Source organism: Mus pahari, chromosome 1, assembly GCF_900095145.1.
Source record: "Mus pahari chromosome 1, PAHARI_EIJ_v1.1, whole genome shotgun sequence".
Taxonomy (NCBI): domain Eukaryota; kingdom Metazoa; phylum Chordata; class Mammalia; order Rodentia; family Muridae; genus Mus; species Mus pahari.
Window position 1 is genome coordinate 75,957,550 of NC_034590.1, and position 15,486 is coordinate 75,973,035.

Consider the following 15,486-nt stretch of genomic DNA (forward strand, 5'->3'; position numbering starts at 1 on the left):
CAGTTCCCGCCCACCACTCTAGGCTGCGGCGGGCGAGTTTAGGTTGGCTGTTGGTGGATTAGGTGTAGACTGCTAGGCGGAGGCGAGCTGTGTGAGATGTGGCTGCCACCCTGTGGCTCCACCCCCGCCTGGGTGGGGCCACAGAGCATCCAGGACTGAACACTTTATTTGGGTTCAACGACCTGGCTTGGGGACTCATCTGCCAGACACTTCATTACCAGTCTCCTGACGGTCTTCATGCATTCTTTGTAGTTCCCTTTCATGGTCTTTTAAGGGTTGCAGTGGATTTGGCGTGTGTCCCTCCCACCCACAAAGGGCCTAGGAGTGTACCTCTGTAAATGTAGCGATGGGTGTTTCACCCTGAAGAAATAGCATGCCAAAGTCTTGTGTGAAACACATTTACAACAGTCATTTTTTTTATTACAACAGTCATTTATTTAATTTCTATTTGCCAACTACTGGGCTGGGACCTAGGAATACAAAGAATCAGATTCTAGTTCACTAGCACCAACTGTCTGAAAAAGGAAGGCAAACAGACTGACATTTTCAATACTGTATGGTTGTTTCCCAGCTACATGTAGGTGCAGTGCAAGGAAGAAAGGAAAACGAACGTCCGCTGCTTAATTCCAAGGGTCAGACATGAGCAATGTTTATTTCCTGATTTTGAAGGCAAGTTTCAATGTCTGACTTTTACCCAGTAATCTTTGAAGGGTTTGCACAAATAAATAAATTGCTTGGTTTGGAAGATGATGAGGGGCTTTGAAAGCCTCTTCTCTACCCAAGTACTTCCTGCAGTTTAGAGGAAAAAGAACATGGGCTCAAAGAGAATGCAGTATTTTGTGCATGTGTGTGTGCTTGTGTGTGTGTGTGCACATATCTGTATTTTTGAAACATGGTCTCACTATGTAGGCCTGGCTTATCTGAAACTCTTTATATAGGCCAGGATGGCCTTAAACCCACAGAGGCTTGCCTGGCCTCTGTCTCCTGAGTGCTGGGATTAAAGGTGTGCATCACCACACTAGCTGATAAAGATATACTTGAGAGGCAGTCAAGAAAACTTGTTGAAGTTAGTAAGGAGGTGAAATAGTTGAGAGTTAAGAGTTATAGGTTTCTGGCTTGTTTGAAAGAGGCATTCATTATATCATAGATTAAGAGATGAAATAGGTCTGGGCTGGAGGGAGATGAAGTAATGAGGTATCTCACATTTGAGGTATCAATCACTGGGTATAGATGTCAGTGATCTGTCAAGGGATGATAATAAAATGATAAGAGCAAGAAACTATGGATGGAACAATGAACACCAGCATCCCTGGAGTCAGCAGAAAAGGAGGCTGATTAGTGTGGTCAAAGGAGGGTCACTGAGGAAAAAGGACAAACGGGAAACTGATGGAAAGAGCAAACACCCAGTTTCACAGAAGCTAGGTGTTTGTATTGTCTGACAGTTGAAATTAAAACCTGAATGTTGCTTTGGTGTAGCTGAGAAAGGGAAAATAAAGTGTAAATTTTAAAACAATTTACAAAAAAAAAAAAATCACTGAAGCAAAAATTTAAAGCAAAATTTGTAATGACCTATTTATTTTGTTGAGGAATTTTGCCAATGAGAGCATTTAAAACATTTTAAGTTTTCAATTTTTAACTTTCCTTAGAATAGTTATAAGGATTGCAGCCAACATGTTCTTTTTTTTTTTTTTTTTATGTTTTTTCAACAACCTGTTAAACAAACAAGAAAACCCATAAAACAAGCATTGAAAAGTGTATAACTGGATAAAACATTGGGGAGACCATTGTATTTCAGTGCCAGAGAGAAGAAAGACAAAACGATTAGCCAAAGGTCTCACTTCAGTGAACGGAAAAGCAAACTAGAAGAGAAATAGAGTGTACGGTCAGTGCAGAGGTGGTAAGCGTTGGATGGGCCTGCTAGTGTCAGTAATAGAAGACTGAACTTTCTTGCCCTGCTTTCACATCTCAAGCTGGAAAGAGGAAGGAGAGATGGGGTTGGGGTGAGACAAAATATGCTTGTTATAGCATCTTGTTGAGGATCTCGAAGTAGAAGTTTGGAGACCTGAGTTTGATGGCACATAGTAGGATTGAGAGTCGAGTCCTGCTCACAGCATCTGAGGGTTAGCGAGAAGCTATCTGCAGCAGGCAACAGGAGTTCAGCAGGGCTTCCATCGAGGAATAACAAGAAACCGAGCCTTCCCTTTTAGTACAGGGAACAGTTCTGCTTTCTCTTCATGTTAGGAAAGGGTCAAGGGTCGAGTAGGGTCTTCAGTAGGGCTGGGAAGTTGGGTGTTCCCCAACCTGTCACAGGATCCCAGCCAGGACCAGAGCAGAAACCCTGCCCCTCCACTTCTTCATTCAGACAGGACTCATGACAGCCATGGGTTACCTGGGAGGAGATGATGGCATCAGATCTGGGCCTGCTGGTACCAGCTCCTAAACTGCACCTTATTTATATTCATATCACAGAGGCAATCACATATAGTGAAAGTGCCGAAGCTCACCGTAGCCCTTCTCATATCCTATGACAACATCCACCCTCTTGCCTCCAATACTCACATCAAAGAGTCCTGTCCCATGCTGCTGATAGAGCCTGGGATTGAGAAAGCCAAGAGGGGGGCGGCCATTGAGGATTCTGTGCTCATTTATCAAGGATAAAATTCCCCCAAACACTGGAGTAGAGGCCTGCAGGATGAAGATGCAAGAATAGGTTAGGGTTTTAGAGGGACTGGACTTCTAAGGGATGACGCTTGCAAAGATCAGAAGTCTCCAAGAAGTCAGGGGTTCTGGGTTCAAGATTTTGTAGGTAGAAGAGCGAGGGTAGTTCCTGAGTAGAGCGTTTACAGCAAAGCTGATTCTTACCGAGGTTCCAGATACCCATGGAATGGGGACCATGTTGCTGACCACCCAGTAGCCATCAGATAGTGCGGCAACATCTGGGTAGGCACGGCCACTAGCATTGAAGTAACTGGATGGTGGTAGATGAGAGCTGGATTTCAAGAACTGGGCCACTGCTTCTTCCTGAAGGACATTTCTGAGTATGAGTATCGGCCAGTAGGCTGCTCAGCAAGCTGCGGGACTGAGGACAGTCCCCCAACCCCTCACCTTAAACCTCCATATCTCCACATGAATATCCACAAACCTGGTAGGAAGGTCGTGGGAAAACATTGCTGAAGCCTCCACCACTGATATAGTCAACTACTTCATTTGTGATGAGGAAAGGATTCTTGAAGGAGGTTCCTCCTACTGTAGTGACATAGGGACTGAGGAGAAGACAGCATTCAGAGAGTGAGTGTACTGGCTGGTTGGTTTTGTGTGTCAACTTGATACAAGTTAGAGTCATCAGAGATGAAGGAGGCTCAGTTAAGGAAATGCCTCCATGAGATCCAGCTGTAGGACATGTTCTCAAGTAGTGATCAATGAGGGAGGGCCCAGCCCATTGTGGAAGGTGGCATCCCTAGGCTGGCGGTCCTGGGTTCTGTAAGATGGCAGGCTGAGCAAGCCATGGGAAGCAAGCCAGTAAGCAGCACCATTCCCTGGCCTCTTCATCAGCTTCTGCTTCCAGGTTCCAGCCCTGCTTGAGTTTCTGTCCTGATTTCCTCCAATGATGGATTGTGGTCTGGAAGTGTAAGCCAAATAAACCCTTTCCTCCCCAACTTTTTTTTTTTTTTTTTTTTTTTTGTCACAGTGTTTCATCAAAGCAATACAATAAAACCCCAACTAAGACAATGGGTGACCTCCAAGATGTGTGGAGGTGGGTGGGAATGGTAAGACTATGGAAGCCTATATACAGAGTTTATTGGTAGATTGGGGGAGCTCTGAAGACATAGCTGAAGTTAATTGTGTATACTTTTCTACATGAAAAACAAGCAACAAGCCCTAGCAACTAAGGAAAAGAAACACCATATTCTGCTCTCGCAGCCTGGGCTACACAGGAAGAAAAGGGATCACAGCAAACACAACATGTAATGCTGAAGGCTGAGCCACAGCAGCTCCTGGTGCTCTCCGTCACAAGTGAAAGAGTAAGGCACTTACCTGGAAGCGGGGAAGCTAGGGCGGAACTTGTGTCTTCCAGAGACAGACCAACACCCAGCCCCAGTGTCACCTGGGAAAGTCATAGTAAATATTCAGATTAGTTGGGAAGAGCTTGAGGTGTAGGCTTCTACCAGAGAAGAATGGTATATGCCACCTCCGAGTACTCAGATCAAATCAGCAGACCCTGTGTTAAGGCTCTGAGTTCCTATTATGAGTCAGAAACCAGGCTGAAGGGTCAGTTGGGGTAAAGCTTGCCGCTTGGGTAGGTGGGAAGTCTTAAATTTATGGTAGGAGGTTACCTGAGGCAAAAAGGAGGGTGAGACCCCGAGCAGCAGCCTTCATGAACTCAGTGTTGACTCTCTGGATGTAGATGCTGCTGAGGGAGTCTTCATCGTCTCCGTAACTCACAGTATGGACATGTGGTAAGGACGACTCATTGCTAAGAAGCAGGAGCCATTGTAAGAAGGGCTCCTGGGCCTCATGGCGGCCTGAATTGTTTTAAAAGAAGGGATACGAGTGGCCATTGGATGGTTGCTAGAATCTCCCTTCGGCCCATGGCATCCCCTTGAGGAAATGAAACAGAGATCAACAGTCTACTCCAACCCATTTTCCCATTCCCCAACTAATTCTCTTAGCAATACCAGGGCTACTGTAGACCCAAGTGGAGATATTGGCACCAGCACTCATCAGGTATTCCACATCTAGACTGGCCTCGATCCCAGCTCGGCCTCGCCCCTGCTTTCCAACCACTTTTGCTACCGAAGCCTGGTGTGCAAAACTGCCACCAAACAGGCGCATGAACTCAGTCAGATCCGAGTTATGGAAGTACTGTTCCAGGAACTGTGGAAACATCCAAATCAGGAATTGCGGATCAGAGGGTGAGGCACTAAAGATATCTTGAGGAGGTTGTGATGACCCCAGGGCTTTGCATAGCTCACCTGGGCACAGGCCTGGCTATTGTTGGTGGTGCCTGAGCCCACATCTTTGGCTGTCAGGTTGTATCGCTGACGGAGCACAGACGGAGTCACTCCCAGGTGCAGGCTGACAGATCCTACCCGTCGTGGTTCTGGACGTTGTCTCGGAAATGAAGGGGGGAAACGGTGCAGCCCCGCCACTGTGGAAAGGGGCCAGGCTTAAGGAGGTCTTACAGACACTACCACCCACTTCACTACTGGAAAGATTCTATGCCTCTTTTGGCATCTAAAATTCTTCAGCCTGTAGACCTCCCTCCCCCAACCTCCACCAACCCCATTAAGTTTACCAAAATCCACATGAGGGGCCAAGGCCTGGGGAAGCTGGTAGGGATGTGGGGACCTTATAACATGGGTCTTTGTAGGTCCTCCTACGTAGCGATGAAACTCAGCTCCAGGGAGCAGCAGCTCAGCCTGCCTAGAAGTAAGAAAACAGAGACCATGGGAAGGAGTAGAAGAGTTGGTCTGAGCCCCACTTAGCAGCCTGCCATCATTTCTGTATGCATTAGCTATACCCACAGGCTCTCAACTCACTTTAAACTTCCCCAATTGGGGTATTTTTGTCTCCTTGTAGGGACAATGGATTCTATGGGGCAATCATTACTTCTCACCGGACACTCAGCCAGCAAGTCAGAAAGTCCTGGGTGGTCACTGAATCGCAGTTCCGGGCTCCAGCTGCTGAGAGCCACTTTTGGACAGTGAGGAGGGTCAGGGGTGATGGTTGAACCAGTTCAGCTACATCCTCTAGGGTTAGGTACTTTCCTGCAGGGATTCAGAAGAGGAGCTTGTCTTCATTTGAGGCTTTCCTGGGTTGTATGTTTGGACCTCAATCAGAAGACATCAAAACTTCCCAAGGAGGACTGTGTAGGGACTAGGCATAGTGGAAGTCAAAGGGAAGAAAAGGCTGAAGAGACATGAAATGTCAAGGCCAGGAAATATGCACAACATGTATTATCATGGTCACAAAAATTCAAGGAGGTTAGTAAACTTTCAATGTCCCATTTTAAGCTTATCTTCAAAAAGATTTTCCCAAACTTTTGAAGCCAATTATACAGAACCTTCTAATTTAGCTCAGCTCTTCATCCTTGTTGATTTTAAACAACATAACGGTGAGTCATTCTTTCCTACATGTGAGGAGCTTCTTGGGTGATCTGAGGATGCTCCTCCTCCTCCCGCCTCCATTCTTCTCTCTCTCTCTCTCTCTCTCTCTCTCTCTCTCTCTCNCACACACACACACACACACACACACACCCTGCCTCACCATACAGGACTTTAAGCAGGGGAAGGATTCAATCCAGCCTCAGCATCATAGAGAATGCTCTAGAATAGGGTAGGGACTGTTCTGGGGAGTGGGGTGAAGGAGGGGAACCTTCAAACCAGTCAGGGTTCTGGGCAGTAATCCAGAAAGAGAATAAACAACTGAATTGGTAGCAAGGGGGATGGTCAGAGTGGATTAATCCAAAGACAATTTAGGACTTGAACTAGCAACAGAGGAGGGTGAGGGAGTGGCCATGAGAATGGGGGAAGGTCCATGACTTGATGATCACGCACACACACTAAGTGCTAGTCCTCCATTTGCGAGCTGGTAGGGGAAGTGAACATTTCAATCTAGATCTGATTATAAATCATGTGCTCTTAAACACAGCTACCCCACACCCACCACCTTCCTGGCACTTGAACCTAGGGTTTTTCATATGCTCCATAAGCTCCCTATCAATGAGCTAGCTAAGCCTCTAAAATTAAAAAAAATTTTAATGTTGACAATCTTACTACACTGCCCAGGCATGTCTTGGATTCGAAATCGTCCTGTTTTAGACCAAGTAGCTAGGATTATTACCTCATGCTACTAGGCCTAGATTTGTTCTTAGTTTTAAGACTAAAGAACCCAGGTGGAAATTTTGGTGTGTATATAAATGTGGCAGTTACTGTCATTTGTCTGTCATACCAGAAACATGGCCCTACATGATCTGCACCAGCCAGTGCCTGCCTGGTCCTGCCTCCCACTTCCTGCCCCAACTGATAGGCACCATATTGAGGAGAGCTGGGATCCGACACAGCCTGCACCAGCTCCGAGAGTCTTTCCAGGTTCTGCTGTTTCAGCGCAAAAGTGAGACTCAGGTCTTCCTCGGGATCCACTCGGCCCAGGGACACCCAGCCTGGCGGCAGCCTACAGGGTCAGGGACATGATTTCATTAGGCCATAACGAGAAATCCAGATCACGGAAAGTTTGGGATTAAGAACTGAGACTTTGGGTCGAATCTTAGATGCAGATAAGGATCATAGGAGATAAATCACCAGATATTAAGCCGAGGGGGTGTCGAATAAGGCTACAGAGTAGGTACTAGGAGCAGTTGAGGATGAGGAAAGCTAGGACCAAGCGTCTGCAGAGACAGGCACCTGTAGTACTAAATCAACTCACATCCACCGCTGGTCCGGCTCAGGGTTGTAAGTGCATTTGCCAGCGATGACGAGAGTAAGGAGCACTAGGAGGCTGCAGGGACAGCAGGTAGGTTTCATCAGGAGCCGAACCCTCACTGTATTTCCCTCTACAACATGTAATCCCTCTAATGTAATCTCCCTTAGCTACCCTCCCCACCTCAATTTCTCACCGGGCTTGGAGTCCCATTTTGGCTTTCAGGCTGATCTGTAGTCATGTGATAAGTCACATGAGCATAGTCTGGCACCTCCCCCATCTCCCTGCCTAGTAACTAGTGACGTTGCTGACTCCTCCCTCCGAAATGAGCTGTTCTGAATGCTGGGGCTGCTATTAGAATCCTTCCTCTTCACCTGCTGCCCAAGTCTGTCTGTCTCTCCAGGAATCACAAAGGAGTGGGCTCTGAAGCCCCATAGGTATGGGCTGCTCCTGGCCGTACAATATTAGAAAAACAAGCTCTCAGAGCCAACGGCTGTTACATAAAAGCAATATGCCTCATACTTGGGAGTAAAAATGAACATTGCAATAAAGCAAGTGTATGGAGCCAAGACTGACCTGACAAAGACTCGACCAATGTGAGCTCTTATGAATGTGGACATTTCATGATTCCAAGGTGTGTGTGTGTGGTGGTGGTGGGTTGTAGGGTTGGGCATTTCTTCACTTACCTGCTCTTAATAATCACCGCATCTTATTCCAGACGCTCAGGCTTAGGACCCTAGACTGCTTCCTACTGTCAGTCTCTGCAGGAAACCACTGCAGTTCAAGTCCTGACCGTGTTAGAGAGGAAAGCAGCAGAGATCCCAAGGCTAGGCTCCTGAGCTCCCAGGGCCAACCCTACTCCTACATGTCCTGTTGTCTGCCCTCCCTCTCCGCCCTCCTTGGCTACTGTGCCAGGTATCCACAGTGCTATGCCAGTAACTTCTGGCTACCCTGACAGAACAGAGCCAGAGGCTGAATACAAACTGCAGTTTATTAAGGCTCCAGAGTGAGAATTGGCACTTGTTCTGGGCAGGGGCAGGGATGTCAGAAGAACCCAAAAGAGCTGGGCCCAAACAGATTGGAGGGACCTCCCCATCCCCCTACCCCCCAATAAATAAAGTCTCAGCTCCATCGCAGGGCACTGGTGCAGGGCAGGAAGTCTTGGCTGAAGAGAACCCAAGGCTGTTGCCTCATTATTTCTCTCCACACTGGATCTGGCCACAGGTCATGACCAACAGGCCCTCTGTGGTCCCAGTGCTTGAAGGAACTGCGGAGAAATGTGGGACCTGTCCCAGCTATAAGAGTTTGGGGTGGAGAGCAGGGGACTGGTGGTGGCCTCCCCATGGTCAGTCATGGTCCGAGGCTGCCCAGGGCAGGCTGAGAATGGGGCCTGCTTTGGGGACACTGGACGTGTCCCAGGTCGGGGCCCAGTTAGGGCCACAGCTAGATGCGCAGCTCTGTGTCATCCGGAGGCTCCAGGCCAGACTCTGTGCTGAGTGCTGAAGCTGAGGGGCCCTGGGCTACCCCGAATGGTGAGACAACGGGAGAGCGAGCAGCCAAAGGAGACAGTGAGGGTGAGAAGCTGGGGGACATGGCAGCTGAGGAGAGGGAGCCTTCATGGCTGATAGGGGAGCGGTGAGAGGCTGGTGGGAAGATGGCCCGGGCTACAGCTGTGCTTGCAGGCTTTGGGGGAACAGACTTGGCTCCTGGGTGTGCCACAGCAGTGATGAGGGGTGGTGGGTCAATACGGGGAGCGGGAGGACACGGACGAGCTTCATCCTTGAGCCGAGCAATCTCTGTGAAGACACTGGCCAGAGGCTGGAACTGAGGGCACCAGCTCAACAGGTAGTCCCAGTTATAGCTGCCACGGAGCTCTTCTTCACCAGCCACGATGGCCGTTAGTGCTCCAGCTACACACGGCTTCCCGTCTGCTGGGAAGCCATAGTCCCCAGCGGGTGCAGGGCTTAGGCCACAACCCCCTAGGAAGGCTGTAGCAGTGGCTGGAGGCCCCTCCTCTCGGTACAGAGTGGCTCCTGCACCTGGCAGCAGCAACCCTGCCTTTCTGCCCTTGTACCAGGTGTCAGGGGCAGGAGGTTCACAAGACGTGTCACTCAATCCATCCGCATCCTGCTGGATGCCAGAGTCAGGGCCTCGGGCAGCCAGGGAGGAGGCTACACTGGCCACTCGGGGAAACTCGTTGATCATGCGGATCTCGTCATCCTCTGCAGCCTCTGCTGAGCCTCGGCCACTTGAATGTGAAGGGTCCAGGGAGCCGCCGCGAGGGTAGGGACCTCCAGCTCCTGGCCCACCATAGCTAGGGAGAGTCTGATGATACAGATGTTCAGAGGGTGGTGGACTGGGGGGTTCCCTACCCAGTTTCTGTAAAGAGCTACTGGCTATGGGTGCTGTCTGTGACATCGGGCCAGGGGCTGCCTCAGCCTTGCGGCTTCGTGCCCGAACAAGGCCCAGGACCAGAGCTGCCAGGGCAAGCACCACCACAACTCCCAAGGAGGCGGCCACAGCCCCAACCAATAGCAAGTTGAGGTCAGGTGCCAGGCCTAGAGCAGTGTGGGTAATATCCACAGTCACAGGCACTGTGGCACTCCGCGATCCAGGCAGAGGCCCTCTTGCTACTACCTCCAGCCTTAACTCCCGAGGTGCTTCACGTCGGGTCCGACCCCCACCCCCAGAGGTGGTTGTTCCACTTCCTGGTGCGCGACTGTCCACTCGCAAGTATAAAGCACCTGTTGTCTGGTTGATACCAAAATAGGGGGAAGAGGTAGCCAGCGAGTAGAGCACCAGACCATCGGCACCTCCATCCTCATCTGTGGCCTGCACATGACCCAGGCTGTGGCCTCGCTGGGCACCTTCTGGCACTTGGAAATGGAAAGACGGAGCCAAGAATACAGGGTCATATTCATCTTCTCCAGTAATCAGCACTGACACGGTGACAGAGGCTGAGAGATTTCCAGCATCGGCAGCACCCACTAGTAGACGGAAGCTTCCTGTGTGCTCATAGTCAAAAGGCACCCGTGCCCGCAATTCCCCTGTTGAGCTGTTCAGTGAAAATGCCTCACGACCCTCAGGCCCTGGCACTGCCTCCAAAAGGCTATATCGGAGTCTACCAAAAGTCCCAGCATCCCCATCAATTGCGTGTAGTGTGGTCACAAGAGTGCCTGGAGGCTGATTCTCAGCAAGGCTAGTACTGAGCAAGCTCAATGGGAAGGCTGGGCCATGGTCATTCACATCCTGGACCTCAACTGTCACTGGTACCAAAGCAAAGTGTGTTCCAGCAGGGTCAGCTGCCTGCACCACAAGCTGGTGTCGAGCCTGGGTTTCACAGTCCAGAGGGTGGGCCAGCCTCAAGGCACCCGAGTTCTCATCCAGCTCGAAGAGGCCCAAAGGGTCACCTGAGCTAAGGGTGAAATGCACAAGGCCATGAGGTCCAGGGTCAGCATCAGAGGCCTCCACATGCAATAGCTCAGCTCCAACAGGCATGTCTTCAGGTATTGTCACACGGTAGGATGCTCGGGTAAAGACAGGTGGGTTGTCATTGACATCCAGCACAGTGACAGTCACTGGCACAGCTGAACTGCGGGGTGGCTGTCCCCGATCAGCTGCAGCCACAGTTAAATTATACTGTGTCAGGCTTTCAAAGTCTAGAGGCTCAAGCAACACTAGGCAGCCCAATGCTTGGGGACCTGGCCCAACACTGTCCCCGACCTCAGCCAGACGGGGTTCCAGCTGGAAAACTCGGCCCCGATTGCCACTGATGATGCTGTAGTCTACAGTAGCATGGGTGCGGCTTCCATCAGCATCTGTGGCCTCCAGGGTGAGCAGGGTGGAACCAGGGGGCAAATCTTCAGACACAGCAACACGGTAGTGTGGCAATGTGAAGCTTGGGGCATGGTCATTCTGGTCCTTCAGTTGCACATGCACCGTGGCCTGTGCCGTCCGGCCTGGAGCCCCATTGTCTCGGGCTTCCAGCACCACATCCACCACTCCTGGCCCCTCATGACCCAAGGCCATTGCTCCTACTGTTGTGAACAGAGTTCCTGAGATGAGAGGGGGAGGGGAAGAAACAAGCATTCAGTAAATGTCACTGTGTCAACAAGAGCTATTCTCCAGGGTCTGGGCAATGGCTTTGGGAGTCAGACTCCTAAGAACGGCCCATGTGCTGGGACAGCATGCGGTGTCCTCAAGTATTCAAAGTTCAGGAAACAGCTTCTAGTCATACAATCAGGAGGGACTGTTTACTAAAGATCGGATGGAGTGGATGGCCTTGCTGGGTCAGAGATCCAGAAATAATATGATGAAATAACCAATTTTAGAACTGAGTGCCAAATATAAACCAATAGAGTCAACAATAAAGGGATTAGATTATGGGGAAGACATACCATTGTTAGGGTCAACACGGAAGCCCTCAGTAGGGGAAGCCAGATGGTAAGATATGTGACCATTGGCACCCGAGTCTCTGTCAGTGGCAGAGACGGAGAGAATGGCACTGCCCGGAGGGGTGTGCTCCAACATCATTACCTGAGGAGTAACAGAGAGTATTTACAGCCAAGCTTCCCAGCTGCCCTACTGTCCCCTTAGCCTAAGAGCTGGAGCTTGGCCCCATGAACTGTGCCTGGTGTCCAGTTTAGAACCATACTCCTTAGCACTGGCATAAGAACTGCCTACCCTCTCCCTTCTCACCACTGGATGCAGAACGTGGATGCAGTTCCCAGGACCTGGAAAGCCAGCCTAAAATGGGACGCTCTCCACCCATTCCAACATCAACCCTAACATCCAGCCCAGTCTGGCCACTTCTGCCTCTGTCCCATGGCTCCAACAGGAAGAACCCCAGACCCAGGTACGGGGGCATCCAGATAGAGCTGGTACCTGGTAGAGGCTTTGTGAGAAGGTAGGTACATTGTCATTGACATCTTCTACAAGCACTGTGAGGTTGGCATGGCCCTCATGAGGCCCATCATGCGCCAGCAGCTGTAGGTGGTAGTGGTCACACTGTTCGAAGTCCAGGGGGCCCGTGAGGGAGACACGTCCTCCATACCGGCCAATACTGAAGGGATCCTGAGGCCCTGATGGGCTCAGCACATACCATAGCACAGGTCCAGAGTCCACATCATTCCCAGTCACCTGTGCGATCTCTGAGCCCAACAGTGCATCTGCAAAACCCAAGGGAAGGGTGATTGCAGAACTGCCCTCCCCCCAGGAGCCAGTCGTACCTCTTGTTTCATGCAACCCTCACCTTCTGACACTCGGAGCTCCCAGGGCTGGGGGATGGTGGGGCGATTGTCATTGGTATCGATGACCATCACTGTCAGGGTAGCTGAGCCCACCAGTGCTGGACTTCCTCTGTCTGTGGCCATCAGTACCAGCCTAGACACAGAGCATAGTCAGGGAGCAGGGCCTAGAAATAGGAGGGAACCCTGGGAAGGGCAAGGAGGATTCAGGACAAAGCTTTGCATCGGAAGGGTTCAAGGTGTAACCTGAGGAGTGAGAGAAACCCAAGGTAGGGCTTGAATACATACAGACTTGGGGTCTTGCACTCATGGGTGCCAGGTCTCACCGTGTTTCTGCCCAGATTTCCCGGTCCAGGATGGCTGTGGTAGTGATAGTGCCTGTGGCTGGGTCTACATGGAACAAACCCCGTGCTGGCTGGGATGCAGCCAGACTGTAGGAGATCTGTCCTCCAGAGCCTTGATCCAGGTCATCTGCCTCCACCTGGTGAGTGTAGAAGATTGTTGACCCTGGCTTGGCCACAAGTAAGCCTGACCAGCCCTGTCCCTTATGTTCCCATCACACCCCGCACCTGCAGCAGGGCCCCCTCCAAGGGTCGGGACTCTGGCAGGAAAGCCACGTAGTGAGGCCGCAGGAAACGGGGAGCGTTGTCATTGGCATCTTGAAGGGTCAGGGTCAGCACTGAGAAAGCAAAGGCTCCTCCACTCTCCGCCTGCAGCACCAGCCGCAGCCGTGGGCTTGTTTCAAAGTCCAGACCCTCTGCTGAGCGAACTGTGATGGTTCCTGTGGGGGATGGGCCGCATCAGCAATAGCTTCTTTCCTTGTTCTGGAGCCTCGTTCTCTAAGGGCAACTCCTCCCTGCTCCCTCGTGGGCCTTTCCCAGTCCTCTGCTCCCATTCCTTACCTGTGCTAGGCTGGATGGAGAATATCCCTCTCTCATTCCCACTGAGAATGCTGTAAGTAATTGGTCCATTTGAGCCTCCTGAATGGACAGCTTTTGGGGAGATAACTGGAGTCCCTGTAGGGAAGACGAGAGAGGAAATGTGGTATTGACTGGACTATGGTCACTACAGTGCCAATGATTAACCCTAGGCCTTCCAGGAACTTAGATCTGGCACATATAACCTTGGAGGGACCCACCTGGTGGTGCATTTTCACGGAGCACAGCCTCATTACTAGCTCTGGGAAAGCGGGGTCCACGCTCAGGCTCTCCCTGTATTCCAACAACGACCACGCCAGTGGCGGAGCGAGCTGGGCGTCCAAGGTCAGTAGCTACAACGAAGAGGACGCGATCCCGGGGTCCAAGAGCCACGGGGGATCGAGCCACACGTATTTCACCAGTGTAAGAGTCCACAGTGGTGCCAGGTGGTGGTGTGCCCGCCAGCCGGTATAGAATGGAGGCATTGGCACCAGCATCTCGATCTTCAGCTCGAAGCGTGGCCAGAGCCAGGGTTGGTTTGTTGAGGCTAGGACCTGGGCGGGGTAGGCGGAGGCGGAGAGGACTCGTGGGGAAAGCGGGTGCATGATCATTGACATCACGTACTATGATGGTGATTGGTACTGTGGTGCTCATAGGCCCAGCAGCTGCACCATCCACTGCAGTCACAGAAAAGGCATAGCTGGCACAGTGTTCTCTGTCCAAGGCTGTAGCTGTGCTCAGTTCCCCAGAGGTAGGCTCCAGCAGGAAGGCCCCCGCTGTACCTGCACCCAGGTAGTACATTACACGGCCATTGTCCCCATCATCTGGGTCATGAGCCTGTAGCTGCAGCAGTAGGGTCCCTACAGGTGCATCCTCAGGCACCTCCACAGAATAAGAAGGCACAGGAAAGACTGGTGCATGATCATTGGCATCCAGCACTGTCACTGTCACAAGTAAGGTGGCACTGAGGGCTGGCTGGCCTCCATCTCTGGCCTCTATCTGCAGCTGGAATGCTGGCTCTACCTCCCGGTCTAGTGGCCTCATGGTGCCAAACTCCCCAGAAGTGAGATCTAGTGCAAAGGCTCCTGAAGGGTCCCCATCTGCAAAGAATATGAACACACAGACATGTACATGTTAGCCTATGGGTGGGGGTGCTTGGTAGATAACAGCAGGGATCAGGCAGTAAAAGAGAGCAGAAGAAAGGAAAAGAAACCCAAAGATGAAGAGAAAACAGAAACATCAAGGGCAGAGAGAGACACTAAACACGCAGGGTGTAATCCTGGGTCCCTATATTCTAGATAGAAAGAAAAAAAAAGTGTATTATCAGTTCGTGCTCTTAAGGTCACTGCAACCTCAATACTGTTCAAATCTTAACATTTTCCTGTGCCTATTCAGAAATAGCAAGTGATTGCCTTAATTGTTCCTTCATGATATTTAATTTTTTGGTAAGTTTTAACATGAAACACAGCAAATATTGATCCAGAACATGTTACATAAGAACTTTTTAGGAGTCTCAAAACTTAAGAGTGTAGCTGGGTTAGAGATATAATCCCAGCTACTCTTGAACCTGAAGTTGGACATTCATGAGTTCAAGACCAGCCTGAACAACCACAGTTGAGACGCCATCACATACACACAAAATTTTAAGTCTCTGAGACCAAATAAATAAATAAATACATAAATACATAAATGAGGATAGTTGACTGTGTGGTATATAAGGAATTAAGATATAAGAATAAAATATATAGGGATATAAGAATAAAAGGAATATAAGAGTAAAACATGGCCGGGCATGGTGGTGCACGCTTTTAATCCCAGCACTCAGGAGGCAGAGGCAGGTGGATTTCTGAGTTCGAGGCCAGCCTGGTCTACAGAGTGAGATCCAGGACAGCCAGGACTATACA

At 50.4% G+C, this 15,486-nt stretch overlaps 2 protein-coding genes across 2 annotated transcripts in view; both read right to left on the minus strand.

Moving 5' to 3' along the window:
- Positions 1-424: 424 nt before the first annotated feature.
- On the minus strand, positions 425-7,680 carry Tpp1 (tripeptidyl peptidase 1). Its single transcript, XM_021194473.1, has 13 exons — positions 7,616-7,680; positions 7,426-7,497; positions 7,034-7,173; positions 5,618-5,768; positions 5,297-5,424; positions 4,974-5,149; positions 4,677-4,875; positions 4,335-4,523; positions 4,036-4,105; positions 3,143-3,263; positions 2,863-3,021; positions 2,560-2,685; positions 425-2,389 (listed from the first exon to the last, which is right to left on the minus strand). Exons 1-13 carry the CDS (start codon positions 7,630-7,632, stop codon positions 2,249-2,251), a joined length of 1,689 nt encoding a protein of 562 aa, XP_021050132.1. The 5' UTR covers positions 7,633-7,680; the 3' UTR covers positions 425-2,248.
- Positions 7,681-8,395: 715 nt separating this feature from the next.
- Dchs1 (dachsous cadherin-related 1) overlaps positions 8,396-15,486 on the minus strand; it is a 33,761-nt gene continuing 26,670 nt past the window's right edge. The window contains exons 14-21 of the mRNA XM_021204799.1: positions 13,804-14,682; positions 13,568-13,681; positions 13,235-13,446; positions 12,992-13,146; positions 12,671-12,801; positions 12,304-12,587; positions 11,817-11,955; positions 8,396-11,474 (exon numbers count right to left, since the gene is read on the minus strand). Coding sequence (XP_021060458.1) covers positions 8,863-11,474; positions 11,817-11,955; positions 12,304-12,587; positions 12,671-12,801; positions 12,992-13,146; positions 13,235-13,446; positions 13,568-13,681; positions 13,804-14,682 — 4,526 coding nt within the window. The 3' untranslated portion in view covers positions 8,396-8,862. The remainder of the gene's footprint in view (positions 11,475-11,816; positions 11,956-12,303; positions 12,588-12,670; positions 12,802-12,991; positions 13,147-13,234; positions 13,447-13,567; positions 13,682-13,803; positions 14,683-15,486) is intronic.

Coding starts and splice junctions, on each gene's coding strand:
- Tpp1 (XM_021194473.1), bottom strand. Junction 3,022..3,142: donor TCCCACGACCTTCCTACCAG/GTTTGTGGATAT, acceptor AATGTCCTTCAG/GAAGAAGCAGTGGCCCAGTT. Junction 2,390..2,559: donor ATGGGACAGGACTCTTTGAT/GTGAGTATTGGA, acceptor ATCTCCTCCCAG/GTAACCCATGGCTGTCATGA.